The 17484-nt window shown below is 35.0% G+C and overlaps 1 protein-coding gene across 1 annotated transcript; it reads left to right on the forward strand.

Moving 5' to 3' along the window:
• Positions 1-164: 164 nt before the first annotated feature.
• Positions 165-15242, forward strand: LOC112052459 (4-aminobutyrate aminotransferase, mitochondrial). Its single transcript, XM_024091547.2, has 9 exons — positions 165-403; positions 2333-2445; positions 3074-3241; positions 3857-4135; positions 4604-4764; positions 11367-11517; positions 12868-13025; positions 13606-13874; positions 14448-15242. Exons 1-9 carry the CDS (start codon positions 346-348, stop codon positions 14564-14566), a joined length of 1476 nt encoding a protein of 491 aa, XP_023947315.2. The 5' UTR covers positions 165-345; the 3' UTR covers positions 14567-15242.
• Positions 15243-17484: the final 2242 nt, after the last annotated feature.

The following is a 17484-nucleotide window of genomic DNA, read 5'->3' on the forward strand; positions in this document are numbered from 1 at the left end:
TTTCATTTATCCCCAAAGAGTAAATTAATGTTTATGGTAAAGAAAGCCAACTTCACATTTGTGTCATACTGTTCGCAGTAACGCCATCTATTTGAATACCCTAAGAACTGAAACGCTTCCCGCTTGCGCATCGCATTGTGTAATTGTACATTTGTCATTTGTAGATGTACAATTACAATTTTTGTACATTTATTTTTTCGTGTTCGTGTTCGTGGCGTGACGTCCTTGCGGTTATTCAACTCTGTATTCTGTCGTTTCAAGAAAAAAATATATGAAATTTAAGAATTTACATTTTATTTATTAAGCCGTACCGTATAAACGGTGCAAGCATAAAATTATTATAAAATGTTGCGTTTAATCAGACAGTCTGTTACAAAAAGGTACATACAGCAATGGGAAAAACGTAAGTCTTGTTATATTTTACTTTAAAATGTAACTAAATAAAAAAAAACAACAATCTATTTATTTATTGTTATGGTAGTCTTTGTAATTATATTTCATTTATATATTTATATTATGTTATGTTTAAATAGAAGGTTAAAGGATATTTTTTGTTGCATTAAAATAGTTTGTATCGTATAAAGTCCTTCATTTTGCAAGTTAGTAGTTACAATTGTAAATTTTGGTATGTGTACTACCAGAAAAATACTAAAAATAATGTAATTCAAGATTTTCAAAATTCTACTCCTAAAGTATTAAAAAGGGGTTGAAGTTTTTTTTACTTCGTTTATGTTTTGAGTTATCTATACTATTATTATAAAGGGGAAAGGTAAGATTGTTTGTTTGTATGTAATGAATAGGCTCCGAAACTAATGAAACTATTTGAAAAAGTCTTTCACAGTTGGGAAGCTACATTCATTATCCCTGAGTGCTATAGGCTATATTAAATTTAAAAAAAATAGGGATCCTTCCTAAAACTCCAAAAATGGAACCAAGGTGTAAAAATTCGCTGCGCCGCAACAACTATTGATGTTAGAATAATAATAATGTACTACAACTTTGCAGAACACATCAATTTGTAAAAAATCTCGCGACAGAATATGCCTAACTATTATGGTCATGACACAATAAGTGTTCTTTTATTTTTAAAAAACAATCGAATTTCCGCTAGTAAAGGCTCTATATTTGTATCTTGGTATGATTTTTTATTAAAATAATCGACCTCAGATTCATTCTTTTTGAATTATTTAATTCGGACATTCCATTCAAAAGATATCAAAAGTTACAAATGTATGTTGTATTAGAAAAAAGTTGTGTAGTCGCCGAGCAACTCAAGAACGGCTATGCGGATGGACGGACGAACATAGGGTACTTAGGGTAGAGGCAGGGTAAGCGTAGGGTAGGGGTAGGTTAGGGGTTGAGTTGGGTTAGGGTAGGGTAATGGTGGAGTACGGGTTGGATAGGGGTAGGGCAGGGCTAACGTAAAGGTAGGGTAGGGTAGGGGTAGGGTAGGGGTAGGGCTGGGAAGGGGTCGCTTGGGTAGGGGTAATGTATTTGTAGGGTGGGAGTAGGGTAGGGTAGGATGGGAGTAGAATAGGATAGGGGTAGGGAATGATAATCTATGGACTTACAATACAACTGTTACTGTTAAAAAAATACTTTAGAATAATATCTAAAAATAATGTTATTCAAGATTTTCCGAAATCATAGGGGTACGTAAAAGGTTAAAAAGTGGTTGAATTTTTTTTGAATAATTTGTTCACGTTTAAAGTTATTTTTTTAATAAAATGATGAGAGGACTATTTATGAAATAGGGGTTGAAATTTAACATCGAGTTTCACGAGGTCTCGCTGAAGAACATGCAGGCGTCCGCTAATGTACTCATATTTTTGTATGATTGTTAGTGAACTATTTATTATAAACATGAGAAAATATTAATAGAAGGGGTGAAATAGGGGTTGAAAGTTCACTTCGAATTTCACGCGGACGAAGTCGCAGGCGTCCGCTAGTTAATTGGTAATTCTGATTTTCATGGACCAATACATATCTGTATAAAAAAAACCTCAAGATACAAAAAAAAATCTTACAAGTGAAATCTCTTTTTAGCTTTATACCTGCAAACCAAGAAAAAATCTTAAAAATCTGTATTTTGCCTTGCCTCAAATTCTATAGCTTACTACGAAATACTTAACACTATCAAGATTTGCTCAAAAACCACTGAATAAGAAGAATTCTTATCTTCAAAAATCCATAGTAGCCCTTGTGGGATTTATTTTGCTCTTCAGTTATAAATTCTAATCGCAGATGAAATCGCGAGGGTCCTCTTGTAGGTATTATTTTTTTGTGAACTATTATTTTTGTATTGTGATAGTGATAGTAATATCATTTTCAGATTTAAAAGGCTTTTCTACTGTAGCACAGGCAGAGCCCCAGAAACCTGACATTAAAACCTCTGTACCTGGCCCGAAAACAACTGCATTGCTCAAGGAATTGTCTAGTTTGCAGGTACTTATCTACTATCTAGGTTAGTTAGTTAGTTTTTTGATACTGTTTTGGTTTAGTTTTAGATATCTATGTCTTAACTCATTTTATAATTGTGAATACCTATGAGTGTTATTTGCTTTAGGTACACTTTCATGATCATGCCTAAATCAATAAATCAATTTTAAATTTTCAACCACCAATCGAAAGCTTTTTCAGCAAGTAATTTGGCATATAGTTTAACATACCTATGAGTTTTATTTGCTATACACTTTCATGCCTAAATGAAACCCATTTTAAAATTTCAACCACCAATCGAAAACTGCATTATCAGTAATAAACTTGGGCTATAGTTTAACATTATATTCTCACGGAAACGGAAACTATGCAGATACAACCGTGGCGCGTCCGCTAGTCGATAGTTAATTTTATAAAGAGGAAAGATTTGTTTGTATGTTTGTTTACTATGAAACTACTTAACCGATTTGAAAAATTCTTTCTTTTTTGGAAAGTTACGCTATCCCCAGGTATTAAAGGCTATATTTTATCCACATATTTCCAATTAAACGGGAATCACGCGTGAAACTGCGCGGCGTCAGATAGTTCTTAAATAATTTAGATAGATACCATGTTAATTTTATGTAATTTGCAGCAAGCAGGTTCAGTTCAGTTGTTTGCTGATTATGATAAGTGCATTGGTAACTATTTTGTGGATGCTGACGGGAATACATTCTTGGACTCCTTTACACAAATATCATCAGTACCTGTGGGTTACAATCATCCAGCGTTGTTGGCAGCTTTTGAAGATAAACACAGTCTAGTAAGTAATATTAAACTGAATCTGAAATCTAACAATATCAGGTTTACTTGAAATGAAAAAACTGCCATAAAAACTTGAAGTCTCAATAATCAATGCCCAAGTCAGTCAGCAGTGTAACAATACCAACCATCATAGGCTTGTGGGGAATTCCGTGACCTGAAACTAAAAAATTGTCATGTCTATTTTTATTTTTTAATGTTAGATTACTTTTAAGCTCACGGGTCAAAAGTAATCTAACATTAGCTTAAAAGCCGTGAAGCTGCAAACCACAATGGAATGTATATATCACCGTTAAATTGTAAAATACGTGTGTATAAAATCTCACTCGCGATATTGTAATCTGTTGAAACATTGTGTACTGAATATACTGATTACAATTTAACGTGTTATTTTTCGGTATATTATATATATAATATACAAGGGGTGTACAAAAAATAGAACATATAAAAGAGAAAATCTATATGTATTCGCGTAACATATCTACATACAGAATATACATTCTGATTGAAAACATCCTCCTTTTTTTGAAGTCGGTTAAAAAAATTAAAAAAAAACAAATGAAGTTGTACGTAATTTGAATGGGACTCAAGATTGAAATAAGATTTTCTTCACCAGAGAGCCCTTGTAAACCGGCCCGCTCTTGGCGTGTTCCCGGCGGTGGACTGGCCGCAGAAGTTGAGGAGCGTGCTCATGAGCGTCGCTCCCCGAGGGCTGGACGCCGTCTCCACCATGATGTGTGGCTCCTGTTCCAACGAGAACGCATACAAAAATGTATTCATGTGGTACCGTTTGAAAGAACGGGGAGGGAAACTTGATTTCACTCCCGAAGAGATGGCGTCGTGTATGGTCAACCAGCCGCCGGGCTCGCCGAATTTATCAATTTTATCTTTTAAAGTAAGTTCAGTTTTTAATTAAAAAAAATTAACACTTTGGCCAGTTCCTAATAGAGTCAGTTTTACAAAAAGGAACTTTTGTTAGATTAAAAATATCATAATATTTAGATACATACATTTAGGTATAGTGTGTATTGTAGAAATACTTTTAGAATAGTTATTTATATAAAATGATTTTAATTGCAGAGATTTAGTGGTGGCCCTTAGGTATTTTGTTTTGACGAGTTTAGTTTTGTAGCCGGCTTTAGGGATGTTGGTAGGTTTTGATGATAGGACTAATATTGTCTTAGCTACATACATACACTTTTAGATGCTTTTTTTAAGATAAAAACTATGCTTTTCTATGGTCCAGAAATAATTATAACAATTTGGTGCATTTTAAGCATAAAAAACAGTATAGTCCTATGAAATACATGAATTTATGTAGATGTCTCAGATATAGGTAAATCGCTTGGTGTTTGTTTTCCAGGGTAGTTTTCACGGGCGTACATTCGGGGCCTTGTCCACTACGAGATCGAAACCGATCCATAAACTCGACTGCCCCTCGTTTGATTGGCCAGTCGCTCCGTTCCCGAGATACAAATATCCGCTCAATCAATTTAAATCAGAAAATCACGCGGAAGATAACAAGTAAGGCGCAAACTTTTTTATATAACACTTGTATGTTTAAATTTTGATATTATCTACTTACAATAGTTAAACACTTTATTTGTCTTTGTCTATGTATTATAAAACTACAAACATTTAAATATGCAACCAATGGAATAGCCAATAGTTCTAAGGCCCTGGTGCAAAAAATTAATTCAATTTCGGATCGTTTACAAGTTACAATGAGATGTTGATCGTACCTAAGTTGTATCGCAAACTCGCTCGTACGAGTATGTCTTGTAAAGTGAGAAGAAAATCAAAACAATAACATAGTCCGTTTAACCCTTAAATTGTTTTTGTCCGTTTCATGTGACATGTAATAAAAACGCACACAAGTATGATTTGAGTTTACGCCCGCCGCATGTCACGTGATATACGCGTCATATAGGCTATCCTTGTCACACTCGCGCATTTGAATCGCTGTTTCGCTCGATGGATGAGTCGCGTCGATCATTTAGAAAATTTGCAACGGCAGACTACATTTGCAGGGGTGAATTTTTTTTTTATTATGTAAGTATTTCCTTGTTTTATATTATTTTTATATTTATTTTAGATAGAATAATGATAAAACAATAGTGTTTCATAGTTTTTATTACAGAATTATTCGTAGTTTTTTTTCAATAACAAAAAAAATCTTATTGTCATTTATAACGGACATTGCCATTTACTCTCATAAGGAGTAACTTTTTTATTAGTCAATTATAACGGACAATGCCAGTTAGTACTAGTAGAATAAAAAATCGTATTGTTCTTGATTTTACCGTCACTTGTCCATACTTATAGTACTATAAGATTTAAAATTGACTATATTCATTTCAGCAATATGGCGAGGAGAGGTTGGCGGTCTAAGCAAATTCTTGCACTTTTACCTCCACCCGATTCTGAAGATTCAGAGGTTGAATCAGATGCTGATGAAGAGGGAAGAATACTAGCGCGTGAGTACTTCAGAAATAATTACGCTGATTCTCACACTTCTTCGCCGGTGAGAAGCATTTCACCTGATCTGTATAATCTCATGCAAGATCTCATGCAAGATCTCAGCGATGGTGAAGAACAAGAGGCAAATTCTAGGGATCTTATATCAGATAACCACGTAAACCAGCATGGAAATCCAACGCCTATGCCATCAGCATCATCTTCGGTAGTAGCTCCAGTCTTACCACCTTGCATTATACCGGAAACACCATCCACATCTTCAGTAAGATCTCCGCTCACACCAAGTACAGTTACAACACGTCGCCGTACTAGACAAGTTGCCAATATTGAGTCGTCCCCTTTGCCACCTTTACCTGCAGAACCTGTTGCGAAAAAGCGCAAACTACAACAATTAGTATTTACATTTAAGAAAACTAAATATACAGGAGGCGTGGAAGTAGATACAAATGTTAGTTTTGCAGAACAGTATCAAATGCAATCTCCCCTGCAATATTTCAAAAAATTTTTTAGTGACGATCTGTTGGATTTTATTGTAGACATGACGAACTTATATTCAGTACAACAACAAGGTAAATCTATTTGTGTAACAAGAAAGGAAATAGAAATAGTATTAGGGATCGAAATTATTATGGGGATTGTAAAGATTATTGGAGTAATGATCTTAGGTTTGAGCCAATTGCGTCTGCTATGGGAATAAAAAGGTACAGATCCATCAAACGTTTTTTACATTTTTGTGATAACACAAATGTAGACAAGAACGACAGCTATTACAAAGTGTCTACCGTGATGACACATATCCGGCAGGGGTGCCTCAAAGTGGAAGAAGAGAGATCATTTGCTGTTGACGAAATGATTATACCATACAAAGGTAAAAAAGCTGGCAATCGCAAGCAATATAATCCCAAAAAACCGCATAAATGGGGTTTTAAGTTTTTAGTTCGAGCTGGCACTTCAGGGATGGTGTATGATTTTTTTGCTTATGATGGGGCAAACACTTTTCAAGGTGTCCCATTTACAGAATGGGAACAAAATTATCTCGGGGTTGGAGGTAAAACAGTTGTCAGACTTTGCAAAACCATATCCAACCCGGTTCTTGCTACGGTTTACTTCGACAACTGGTTCACATCTTTGGAGCTGCTTTATTATTTACGTAACGAGATGGGGTTACTGTCATTGGGTACAATCCGAAAGGACAGACTGCGCAATTGTCGGCTGACTAATGACAAAGATATGAAGAAGAAAGGCCGTGGAGCATTCGAAGTTGTTTGCGATAATACGAAGAGATTGGCGGTAACAAAGTGGGTAGATTCGCAATGTATACACATTGCGAGTTCTTTCTGTGCCCAAGATCCGGTCGGAACAATAGAGAGATACGACAAGAAAGACAGAAAAAGAGTTTCTGTGCCATGTCCACATGTGATCAAAATATATAATACGCATTCAGGCTGCTCATCACCAAATCTCATTTGCAAAGAGGGAGCCTTGAACCTGCATCTGCTACCATCACGAAGCCTTTCATACCCCGTCCCGTCGACGAATCACGTCTTGATTGTTTCGATCATTTTCCCCTTTATACAGCTCAGGGACGATGCCGTTTGTGTAAAAACGGAAAGACGATGGTGACATGTTCAAAGTGTGAACAAAGACTGTGTTTTACTGTCAAAAAAAATTGTTTTCTGTTATTTCACAAGAATAAGTAATTTGTTTTGTTTAATTTTTTTTTAAGTTTATTTTTATGACCAAAAAGGTACAAAAGTTAGTTTTGTTAAAAAGTTTTATTTGTTGAGAGTAGTATTTGTTATATTCCAAAAGTTCCTATGTTCTGATCTCATGATTAGTTATAAGCCTAAGGTTTTTCTATTTACTTTTATATCTCTTTGTATTTTTTCATATATACCCAAACTGGCAATGTCCGTTTCATGTGACATACATACTGTGCTCAGTTTTATAGACTAGTTGGCAATGTCACTTATAAATGACATATAAAAAACCTGTGAAGATAAAATAAATTTATTTCTTTTTCATACATTTTGTCTTAATTTATCCCTAAATAGATACATAATTAAGAAAAACTCTCAAAAATTCTAATGTAAAAGGTTCTGCCAATTTAAGGGTTAAATCAATAATAATTTAATATTATTGACTAAAACAGTACACAAACTCCGAATTGTAATGTTGCAAAAAAGGTTCGCCATTAATTTTATTGACTTAAAAAATGACGTACACATGAATGTAGGTACACAGAACATAGAATGCTAAAGCTAGCAAGCACCAAGGGGCGTGGCCCGCGTATCCATATCTATATATGAAATGTATGTGGTTGTATTATAAGAAAAGGTACTTTAATAGCGGTTACATAGAGTAAACTTTAGTTAATTCTAATAGTCTCTTTTCTTTTAATATAAGAACGATTTTTTCGAAAAAACAAAAGATGACCAGTGACAAACGGAACTTTTTCAAAAGAAATCTTTATTTAAATAAAAAAATAAACAACTTTAAACTCTAAACTAAGGCATTTATGTTCTTTTTTTCAAACGCTGAAGAATAACGTTTTTCTTATTTTCAATCAACATTGTAATTTCCATAGATATAAGAGTCGGCACAAGTAGTAATTTCCAATTTTGTAAGGAGTTTGTTAGTGACTAGTGTGCTATATTTTTACACTATAGGTTTTACACTGTTCGTTTAGAACACGTCCCCGGGTACAAAGTGTGCAAAACTAAAAATATCTAGCGAATTCCAGAGAATTCATTATTCCGTGGTGTGTAGGTACGTATCATAATGGTGAACGACCTTACGTTCAGAAGGTTGTTTCGGACAAATGTTTGTTCTACATGACATTCATATGCGATACCATAATATGTATTGAAATACACCTATAAATAGTAACACAAATAAAACAAGACATACCTACTTGTTACTTTTATCATAATCCAGTCCAGTGTTTACAGAAGTTTGCATAATATTGGCTTATGTCTTGATAAGCTATCAGGTGCTTCAAAACCAAATGTTATTACTTCCGGTAGAGATAAGTATGTAAAATACAATACTTATAGTAGGGGAGCCCGGGATGCTAAATTTGCATTTACTAAAACGTCATGGCGACCGATTACATTTGGTATATTAGATGATAGAAAGAATAAATGATTATATACTTTATTCGCGGTGGGAAAAAAACTACAGACTTTAAGGACAATTTTTATTAGTTTGGTTTATTGAAATAACCAGAAAACATGAGCGATTATTCAGGAGATTATTTCATTCAAAATAAGTAAAACGTTAACCGCGTCGTGGCTCGATGACAGAAATATAAGGGTTTTATTTTGTAACTTTGGAATCCTGCCATTCCCTTACGTTACGCTCAAATCGTTAGATTTTCGAAATGCACACCTTTTAGCTATCAACTCACCTACTTTATCTTTATCTGACGTGCTGGTTGAGTATTTCTTATGTAAGTTTTTTTTATTACGAACCTACCAATATTAAGGGCTCGGGCTTGGTGGAGGTACTGAACAACGTGCAAGGTGTCCTCCCTTATGTTCATCTGCAGCCTTCGATCATTAATAACAGGGCCTGCTCTGCCTCGCTAACCGTTACCCCTCCATCCATTCCCTTCCATCGTTACAAAGATCAAAAATCAATGATCTAACGTGTTTATAAAACCTGTTGCTATAGAATCGATGTTTCACTGTTGTAATCGTTTTCGTCGTGTATAGAGCTCCCTAAATGCCGGTTTGTGTAGCATATAAAAACAGCCAAAAACTTGTAGTTTAGTAAAGATGGAGTAACGTTTCATTTGAAAGTATTTCTACCTTCATTTTATCACATTTGTAATGAAAACAATTTCAATAGAACAGCAAAAAATCGATCAAGTAATCGAATATTGTATATTAGCCTGTGTAAAAATTATGTGTGTGTGTTGCGAGTCAAATCTATAGTTGTGCGTAGTGTATAGACACAGAATGTATTTAATGATGTTAAATATTTTCGATGTGTGAGTTTACCTCGTCCCCCATTTTTGTTGGTGAATTTGGGTGCGAAACAGGACCATAGTCTAAATGGTCAAGTCTGTCGCGCTCGAGTAACTGCAAAAATCTGCTCTTTGGCTCCCCTCCTATTATTTATATGATCCACGTATACGTACTATAGGGAAATTTATAAAACAAACAAATCAATCAATCTACAGAAATATGTAGATGTCAGAGAAGGTGTTGGTGTGAAGAAATAAATTCGCAGTTTCTATTAGCTCTCTGGCTCAGTGGTGTACACTTTGCTGAGAGGTCCGGGGTTTCATTTTCAGCTTCGATTTGATCGTTAATTTTTTTTTTTTATTCTCTACAAGTTAGCCCTTGACTACAATCTCACCTTATGGTAAGTGATGATGAAATCTAAGATGGAAGCGGGCTAACTTGTTAGGAGAAGAATGAAAATCCACACCCCTTTCGGTTTCTACACGACTTCGTACCGGAACGCTAAATCGCTTGGCGGTACGTCTTTGTCGGTAGGGTGGTAACTAGCCACGGCCGAAGGCTCCCACCAGCCAGACCTGAACCAATTAAGAAAACCTCAATTGGCCCAGCCGGGGATCGAACCCAGGAACTCCACCGCGCATACGACTGCGCCACGGAGGCCGTGAAAAAAATTTATGAATTAATCCATCAATATATTTATTTGCAGATACATGCGTACATTATTTATACAGCTGGTAGGTTGATGTAAGTGGTAAATGTATATTGCCGATTTGGCATACAAATTACTTATTATGTGTATTTAAATTATTTTGAATAATAATTTAGACATTTTTAAAATCACATCAATCAGGCGATTTTTTCTCGTAGGTATAATAGTGTGTATCGCTATCGGTATTTTTGCAATAAAAGGGCGTAAAGTGCTCGTTTTATCTACGGAACCGACATGCACTTGGCCGGTTTTTTTATCCATTAAATCACAGCGTAACAAACTTAAATCAAAACCACAAGTGTAGGTAACACAATCCAATAGGAGTTATATCTGACGAGCTTACCAATTTATTACACCAATCATATGGGTCAACGATGAGGATCAAATCACTCTTGTTAAGCAATAAAGTAACGCAGTCCCCCAGTGGCTCGTATTATACTTGCCTATTGCTGCTATATATAATACACTTACCTATCAGACGAGTTTAAACTCAATCATATCAATGAGTGGATCAACAGCGATTTCATACACGTGATTTCTTTTTCTGATGTTGGTGTCCTCTCTGGCGCTGTTGTTAATTTTTTGGTTTTCAACCGGTTTGATTCCCATTGCAGGTCAATGTAGGCTTTTATATTTCTATCAGCAAAGACGTACCTATTTACCGCCAAGCTGGCAACAAACCGGATTTCTGGAACTAGGAAATCCAGTTTGTTGCCACGTGGAATCCGTCAGAAATATGGGTAGAATTGTATCTCTACCAAGTTAGACTGCTACCATTTTAGTTATAATACTTATATATTTTTTTTCAATATAGATACAGTTTACATTAGTTGAGAAAGCAGGGAGTTACACAAAACATTGAAAAATTATTTCCATGGGCAAGGATTAATAATTCATGATTGTAAACCTATACATATTATAATATTGTGTATACAAATAAATTAAGTTTATTTTATATATATTTTTAGATGTCTCGAGCAAGTAGCCGACGCGATAGAGAAGTATAAAACAAAAGGACGTCCCGTCGCCGGAGTTATCGTGGAACCGATTCAGTCTGAAGGAGGCGATTACGAGGCTTCGCCTTACTTTTTCCAGGAACTACAAAAACTTTGTCAAAATGTGGGTATAGCGATAAATAGTAAATGCAAACCAAATAACTGAGGTCTCGCCTGCGGGGTGCACAGACGTGCACTCAAACATACAACTATACACTGTCTACTGTCTGTTTATTAGGAAATTCCTGTAAATTGGAGAAGGAATTTTCCAATATTGTGTGAATAGCCATTTTATTTTATTTGAATTTTTGATAATATTTTATTAATGAAAAAATAGAGCCTAAATAATTAATTTGTGCACTCAAAATACTCCAGTGACGCTAACATGCGACCTATTGAAGAGAAATTCTCTTTGGTACCATCGCATCACGTTGATTCCGGTTGCACCACCATTGATTGAATTTTCTATATTTCTCTTCTCGTTATCTCGTTGGTGGCATGTTAGAGCTACTGCATTGTTTAGAATGGTTCTAATAATAATGGATTTCAGAGTTCCGTACCCGAATGTTTTCCGTATCGAGTATTGAAATTTCGAGATATACCTATTGCGCCTCTTTATGTAAACCATTTAACTCGATCCTTGGTCACGCAAGATATACGGGGTTCAACGATAGAGAAGAGCTGCAGAAAAAACATTCTTAATAATTTTATTGACTAGTGCGCGTGTTGTTGCCTGTATCCTAGCTCCCCTCTGACGTCATATGGGTGTTTAATCCCTGTACCGCGCGGACGAGGACTTTCTTTAGTGTACTAGTGATTACTTTACGTTGGCAGCGATCAGCGGGCGCTTTACTGCGCCCGCTGATCGCTGCCAACCGGGACGAAACGTGCGGCCCAGTAGCCGCAATACATCTGCTCTGTAAATCTCTGATATATTTTCTGTACTTTGTAAATAAACCTTACTCTTCAATAACCCTATGTATTGCTGAAAACTGTATTAAAAAACCGCGTTGAATAGTTTAATAGATCTAAGCGAACACAATACAGCAATAATACTTAATTTTATAGTCTGGCTAGTGAATTTAGAGATTGAAATCGCCCGCCAAATTAAACGAAATATTTAAAAAAATATTTTTATATTATTTTTTGTTTGTGATAAAATTACAAACAAAAAATAATATAAAAGTATTATAATAAAGTATTAAACTCAGTTATTCCAATATTTGTACTATAATTTTTAGATTTAATCCGATTTTTTTTAATTTGGCGGGCAATTTCAGTATCTACTTTCATTAGTCAAACTCTACTAAGAGTATGTAGTATAGTAACTATGGTTATGCGGGTTGCCTTTTATGTCGGCCACTGACGATCAAGTGATCTCACATGCCGGCAGCGGTAACGGCTTAGTTAGCGCTGCATGCATGTGTGCTTATCGTATGGTGAGTGGCTAGCATAACAGAAAGGTGTTCCGTAGAGCGGCGCGGCGCTAATTATAGACGAGGTGCAAACTGGGTGCGGGCCCACGGGCAAGATGTGGTGCTACGAGCACTTCGAGCTGCCGGCGCCGCCCGACGTGCTCACCTTCAGCAAGAAGATGTTGACTGGCGGCTTCTACTTCAAACTCGCGGAAAGGTAAGGATCATAGAAAACTTACACCTCTAAACTTTACAGACGATGTAACCACTATGACCGACTAGGCATGGGCGTAACCAGGATACTGTCCGACCAAACCATAGTTTTTCCGGCCGAAACCCAAACCGAATGTGAACAGCTACCCCAAAAGTGCTGTCCTGAGTCCATCCATCCGTAACCCCGCCGTTTATACCGAAACACATCAATAAGGCTGCGGCGCTAGTAACTACATTGGTGGCAGCACTTCCCCAGTCAAGTTCTGTCACGATGTTTTTCCTTCACCGTTTGAGACACGTGATATTTAATTTCTTAAAATCCACACAACTGAAAAGTTGGAAGAATAGGAGGCAGAGGTCATATCCACTGAGCTATCACGGACTTATCTCCTCTCTAGACTCGAGCTTAGAAGTGTGCCGATTATCTATGGGTTCAATATGATGATGACTCAATCATTTAAAAAATTTAAATCAAGTTTAATGTCTATTGCCTAAACCATTGACGCTTACCTTCGTGCGTCCATGACGATTACTAATAAACGGATTCTTCAATCTAACACATTCATAAAATATTATATTTTCAGGCCCTCACACCCATATAGGGTGTTCAACACATGGATGGGTGATCCAGGAAAACTTATATTGCTGGAGAAAGTTTTACAAGTGATTAAGAATGAAAATCTATTGGCCTTGGTTAACGAAACCGGGAAAGTTCTTAAGGATGGCTTACACAAACTGGAAAGCGAGTTCCCACAGGTGATCGACAGCGTGAGGGGTCGCGGCACTTTCTTAGCGTTCAACGCCACCGATACCAAATGCAGGGATAAGATTGTTGCTGATTTGAAAACAAATGGTAAATGCTTAACATTATACTAAAATTAGTGTGACAGAAAAGAATAGAAAATAAACCGCGGACGGACGGACGGACAGACGCACATGACGAAACTATAAGGGTTCCTTGTGGACTACGTAACCCTAATAAAATATGAGGGCGTTATTGTCGATCTTATGGTAACTTTGTGTACCTACTGTGACTGCCACTTCCTTGATACTTGATATTTTGCTTAATACTAGGTAATATTACGTTCCTATTTTAAATAAGAAAATCATTTGAATTTATATTTTTGATATTTTTCGAATTTAGAGAAGTTATATTTTTTACCTACCTACCTACAGACCTACCTACATACCTACAAACTACAAACCACAAACTACAAATATACCTACAAACTTTTCCACAGATTTTTATTTTTATAACGAACTTATAGGATTGGTTTTTAATTTTATTGACGAAATGTTTTTAATTTGTTTTTTCAAGGTAAAATGTCTATTTTCATGGGGATTGATTTATTTTTCCAATAAATAAATTTGTATTTATGACTATAAAGATTATTGATGAAATTAACATCTTGTTTGAATTGTCTAGGTGTGTTGGGAGGCGCTTGCGGAGAGACCAGTGTCCGCCTCAGACCAGCCTTAGTGTTCGCGCCAAAACATGCCGCAATATATTTAGACATTTTAAGGAAAACTCTAAGGGAAATATAAGTATGTTTTGCATATATGTTCGATCCCTTGAGGGGTATAGTTGCAAAAATGTAGGACATCTCCACGATACTTCTTTTGTTGTGATATAAAGATAACTCTAAGAGGAAATTATTCAAACTTATTAGTTTTGAAGTTTATTTTACATTTCAAAATTTAGATAATAAATTACTTATTTATACAATTTTGTGATAAAAAGTATTATAACTTTTAAGAATTAATTTTATTATAAATAATTTTTGATAAGTGCCATATTATGCTTCGAGTGAATTAAGTTCTAAGTGATTGTAAAACTGCTTTATTTTACTGTACTGTAATTGAACTGTTTAAATGTTATTGTTGCATTTATTACATATCTTTTTCCTTTTAAATGGATCTCTAACTTATACATTATGTGATATAATATTAGCATTGCCACACATAAGTCTTCCAATTTGATGTTAGGTTCGACAAAGCGGACAAAGAATACTGTATGATGTGCAATTAAGACCATTTAGGGTTTAAAATTGTTACTTGAATATACAATTATGTATTGTTTATTATATTGTGTCTATCCCATTGTTAGAATATTTGTCTTGTAATTACTAATGCGATATTCTGACATAGCACGCCTCAAATAAGTCTTCCAATGATGTTAAAATTAGGAAAAAAATGCAATAAATTAATATATTATGCTTTAGGGACGTAGTTATTATTTGCTCCCAATTTTACATTCGTATTTGCAATTTTTTGATTTAATTTTATTTATCTAAATCATATCCAACTCAATGAAAAACGTGCTGTAGGAACAATAACGGATGTCACAGCATTTCACATGGTGGTAATCACTAATCACCTGAAATTAAATAACCAAGAATCTTCATTGATGAGAAAACCGTTATAGCCAGTTTAATTTAATCATTATCAATGTGAAATGACGGAACCCAATGAATGGATTTTAATTATTTATTTTATATAATTCCTTATGCTGTATACTATAAAATTTAATTGAAAATAACAAATTACCGCTAATCTACGAGTATACTAATAAGGGGGTAATCTGGATCTACTGAACCGATTTTGACTTTATTTTGTTTTCAATTTTTACTTTTAATTTATTTAAACTACTAAAAATCCACGATAGTTGTGAGTTTCTTGGACTATATTTTATACCCATATTCTAAACGGAAACGGGAACATCGCGGGGCTTCGGTTAGTGAAATATACATATATTGTTTATGAAACTTCTGTGAAAATAATGCAAGTATGAGCCAAGTTTACTTTAAAGTTCTAAATAAATTATTATTACCGTTTTAATTTTAATAACCCTCTCAGAAACTCCCTTTAATATACTCAGGCGCCTAGTTGGCTTGGTGGAGTTACAATAAACTTTTTGCTGGCCAAGTGAAAGTAGAGACTGAAATCTCCCGGCATTAGGGGTATTTCTAAAATTCATTAATTCATCCAAAGGTTATTTTTCCACAGCATAATATGAGTCCCAAGTCGCTAGTCTCTTAGCTTCGCGCAACCCTTCAAAAACACCTATAAAGATTTTTACAAGAGAAGTTTAAAGGTCTCTAGCGAAGGGTTAACACGAAGCTAACCAAGTTAAGTCAGTCTGGCGACTGGAGACATGATTCCTCATGACATCCTTTAGAAAATATTTAAAAAATTCCATGTTCTACTTGGAAAATTGAGGATCTGGAGCCTTTAACTGCTAGACCAAAACCACCAGGGGTCTAAACTCTATAGCTGTTTACTGTAGGTACTTATCTTTATCGTACTGTATTACCTGTAGGTACTTATGGTAGCCGATAGGAGCATGGGCTGACAAACTTTTAGCCTACACAAAGTGAGAAATGTCTGGCTATCGCAGGCTCTCGGTTTACTATTACTATAATATATTATAAGTATTACTGTGGAAATTGTCATGATAGTCACTACTGTTCAAACGCGACGATGAGAGCTGCCTACGAGAATGTGATAAACATTATGACTACGATATATGTACAGAAAATAAATCTCGGTGTTTGTCCAAGTAAATAGTAAAATACCTATCGGTGACGTTATGCTTTGAGCTATTAAGAACATTCATGGTCAGCTAATTATGGACACTAGCCTATTTATAACATGTCCAATTATATCTTAGTGAAACCGTGCTTTCTCATATTATTGGTTTTAAAACCGGTGGGAGTAAAACAAGTATTCTTAGAATGAGTCACACCCACCTACCAATAGACCTTTACCCACCTACCTGCTTTCGTGTCTACGAATTTTATTTTATGAAATGAAATAATGAGGAACAAGAAATGTTTAATTCCTAGTTATGTACATAAATAAAAATCTAATTTTAATGGATCAAGTCTGGCTATACATAAATAAAATACCAATGTTACGAGAAAGCCTTATCGTAATGTGGATTGAAATCTATATGAAAATCGAATTTCCGTAACTACCAAACTTTTTCAATATAAACTGAAATCGACCGGCAAATTAAAAAACATTTCGGATCGGAGGGCATTCTCAAAACTTATAGTGCATATTTAGAATAGTTTGATACTTGCAATTTGTTTTTTTTAGGAAGTCATGTTTTCTCACCTTTATTACGATTATTAATTCCAGTTAGTAAAATGCTTAGACCAAGCATTTTAGTCAACAAGTGTTATTTTACTGACTGTAATCATTCCTTCGATTTTAATTTTTAAGCGTTTTTTTTCAATATGTTTAAATGTTTTTTTATTTGCCGGGAGATTATTTGGGGAGATTTCAGTTTTTACTTTCATTAGCCAAACTAAGGAAGAACTTCCTTTGTCTAAGATAAATTACAAATCCATTTATGGTAACAAGCTCAGACCTACTGCAAAAGGACCTGAACAGTTAGATCAAAGAATATAAACTTAGATGTTATCCCTCTGTCAAACATTAAGAATCAAGGATATATC

This window comes from Bicyclus anynana, chromosome 5 (assembly GCF_947172395.1).
Source record: "Bicyclus anynana chromosome 5, ilBicAnyn1.1, whole genome shotgun sequence".
Taxonomy (NCBI): domain Eukaryota; kingdom Metazoa; phylum Arthropoda; class Insecta; order Lepidoptera; family Nymphalidae; genus Bicyclus; species Bicyclus anynana.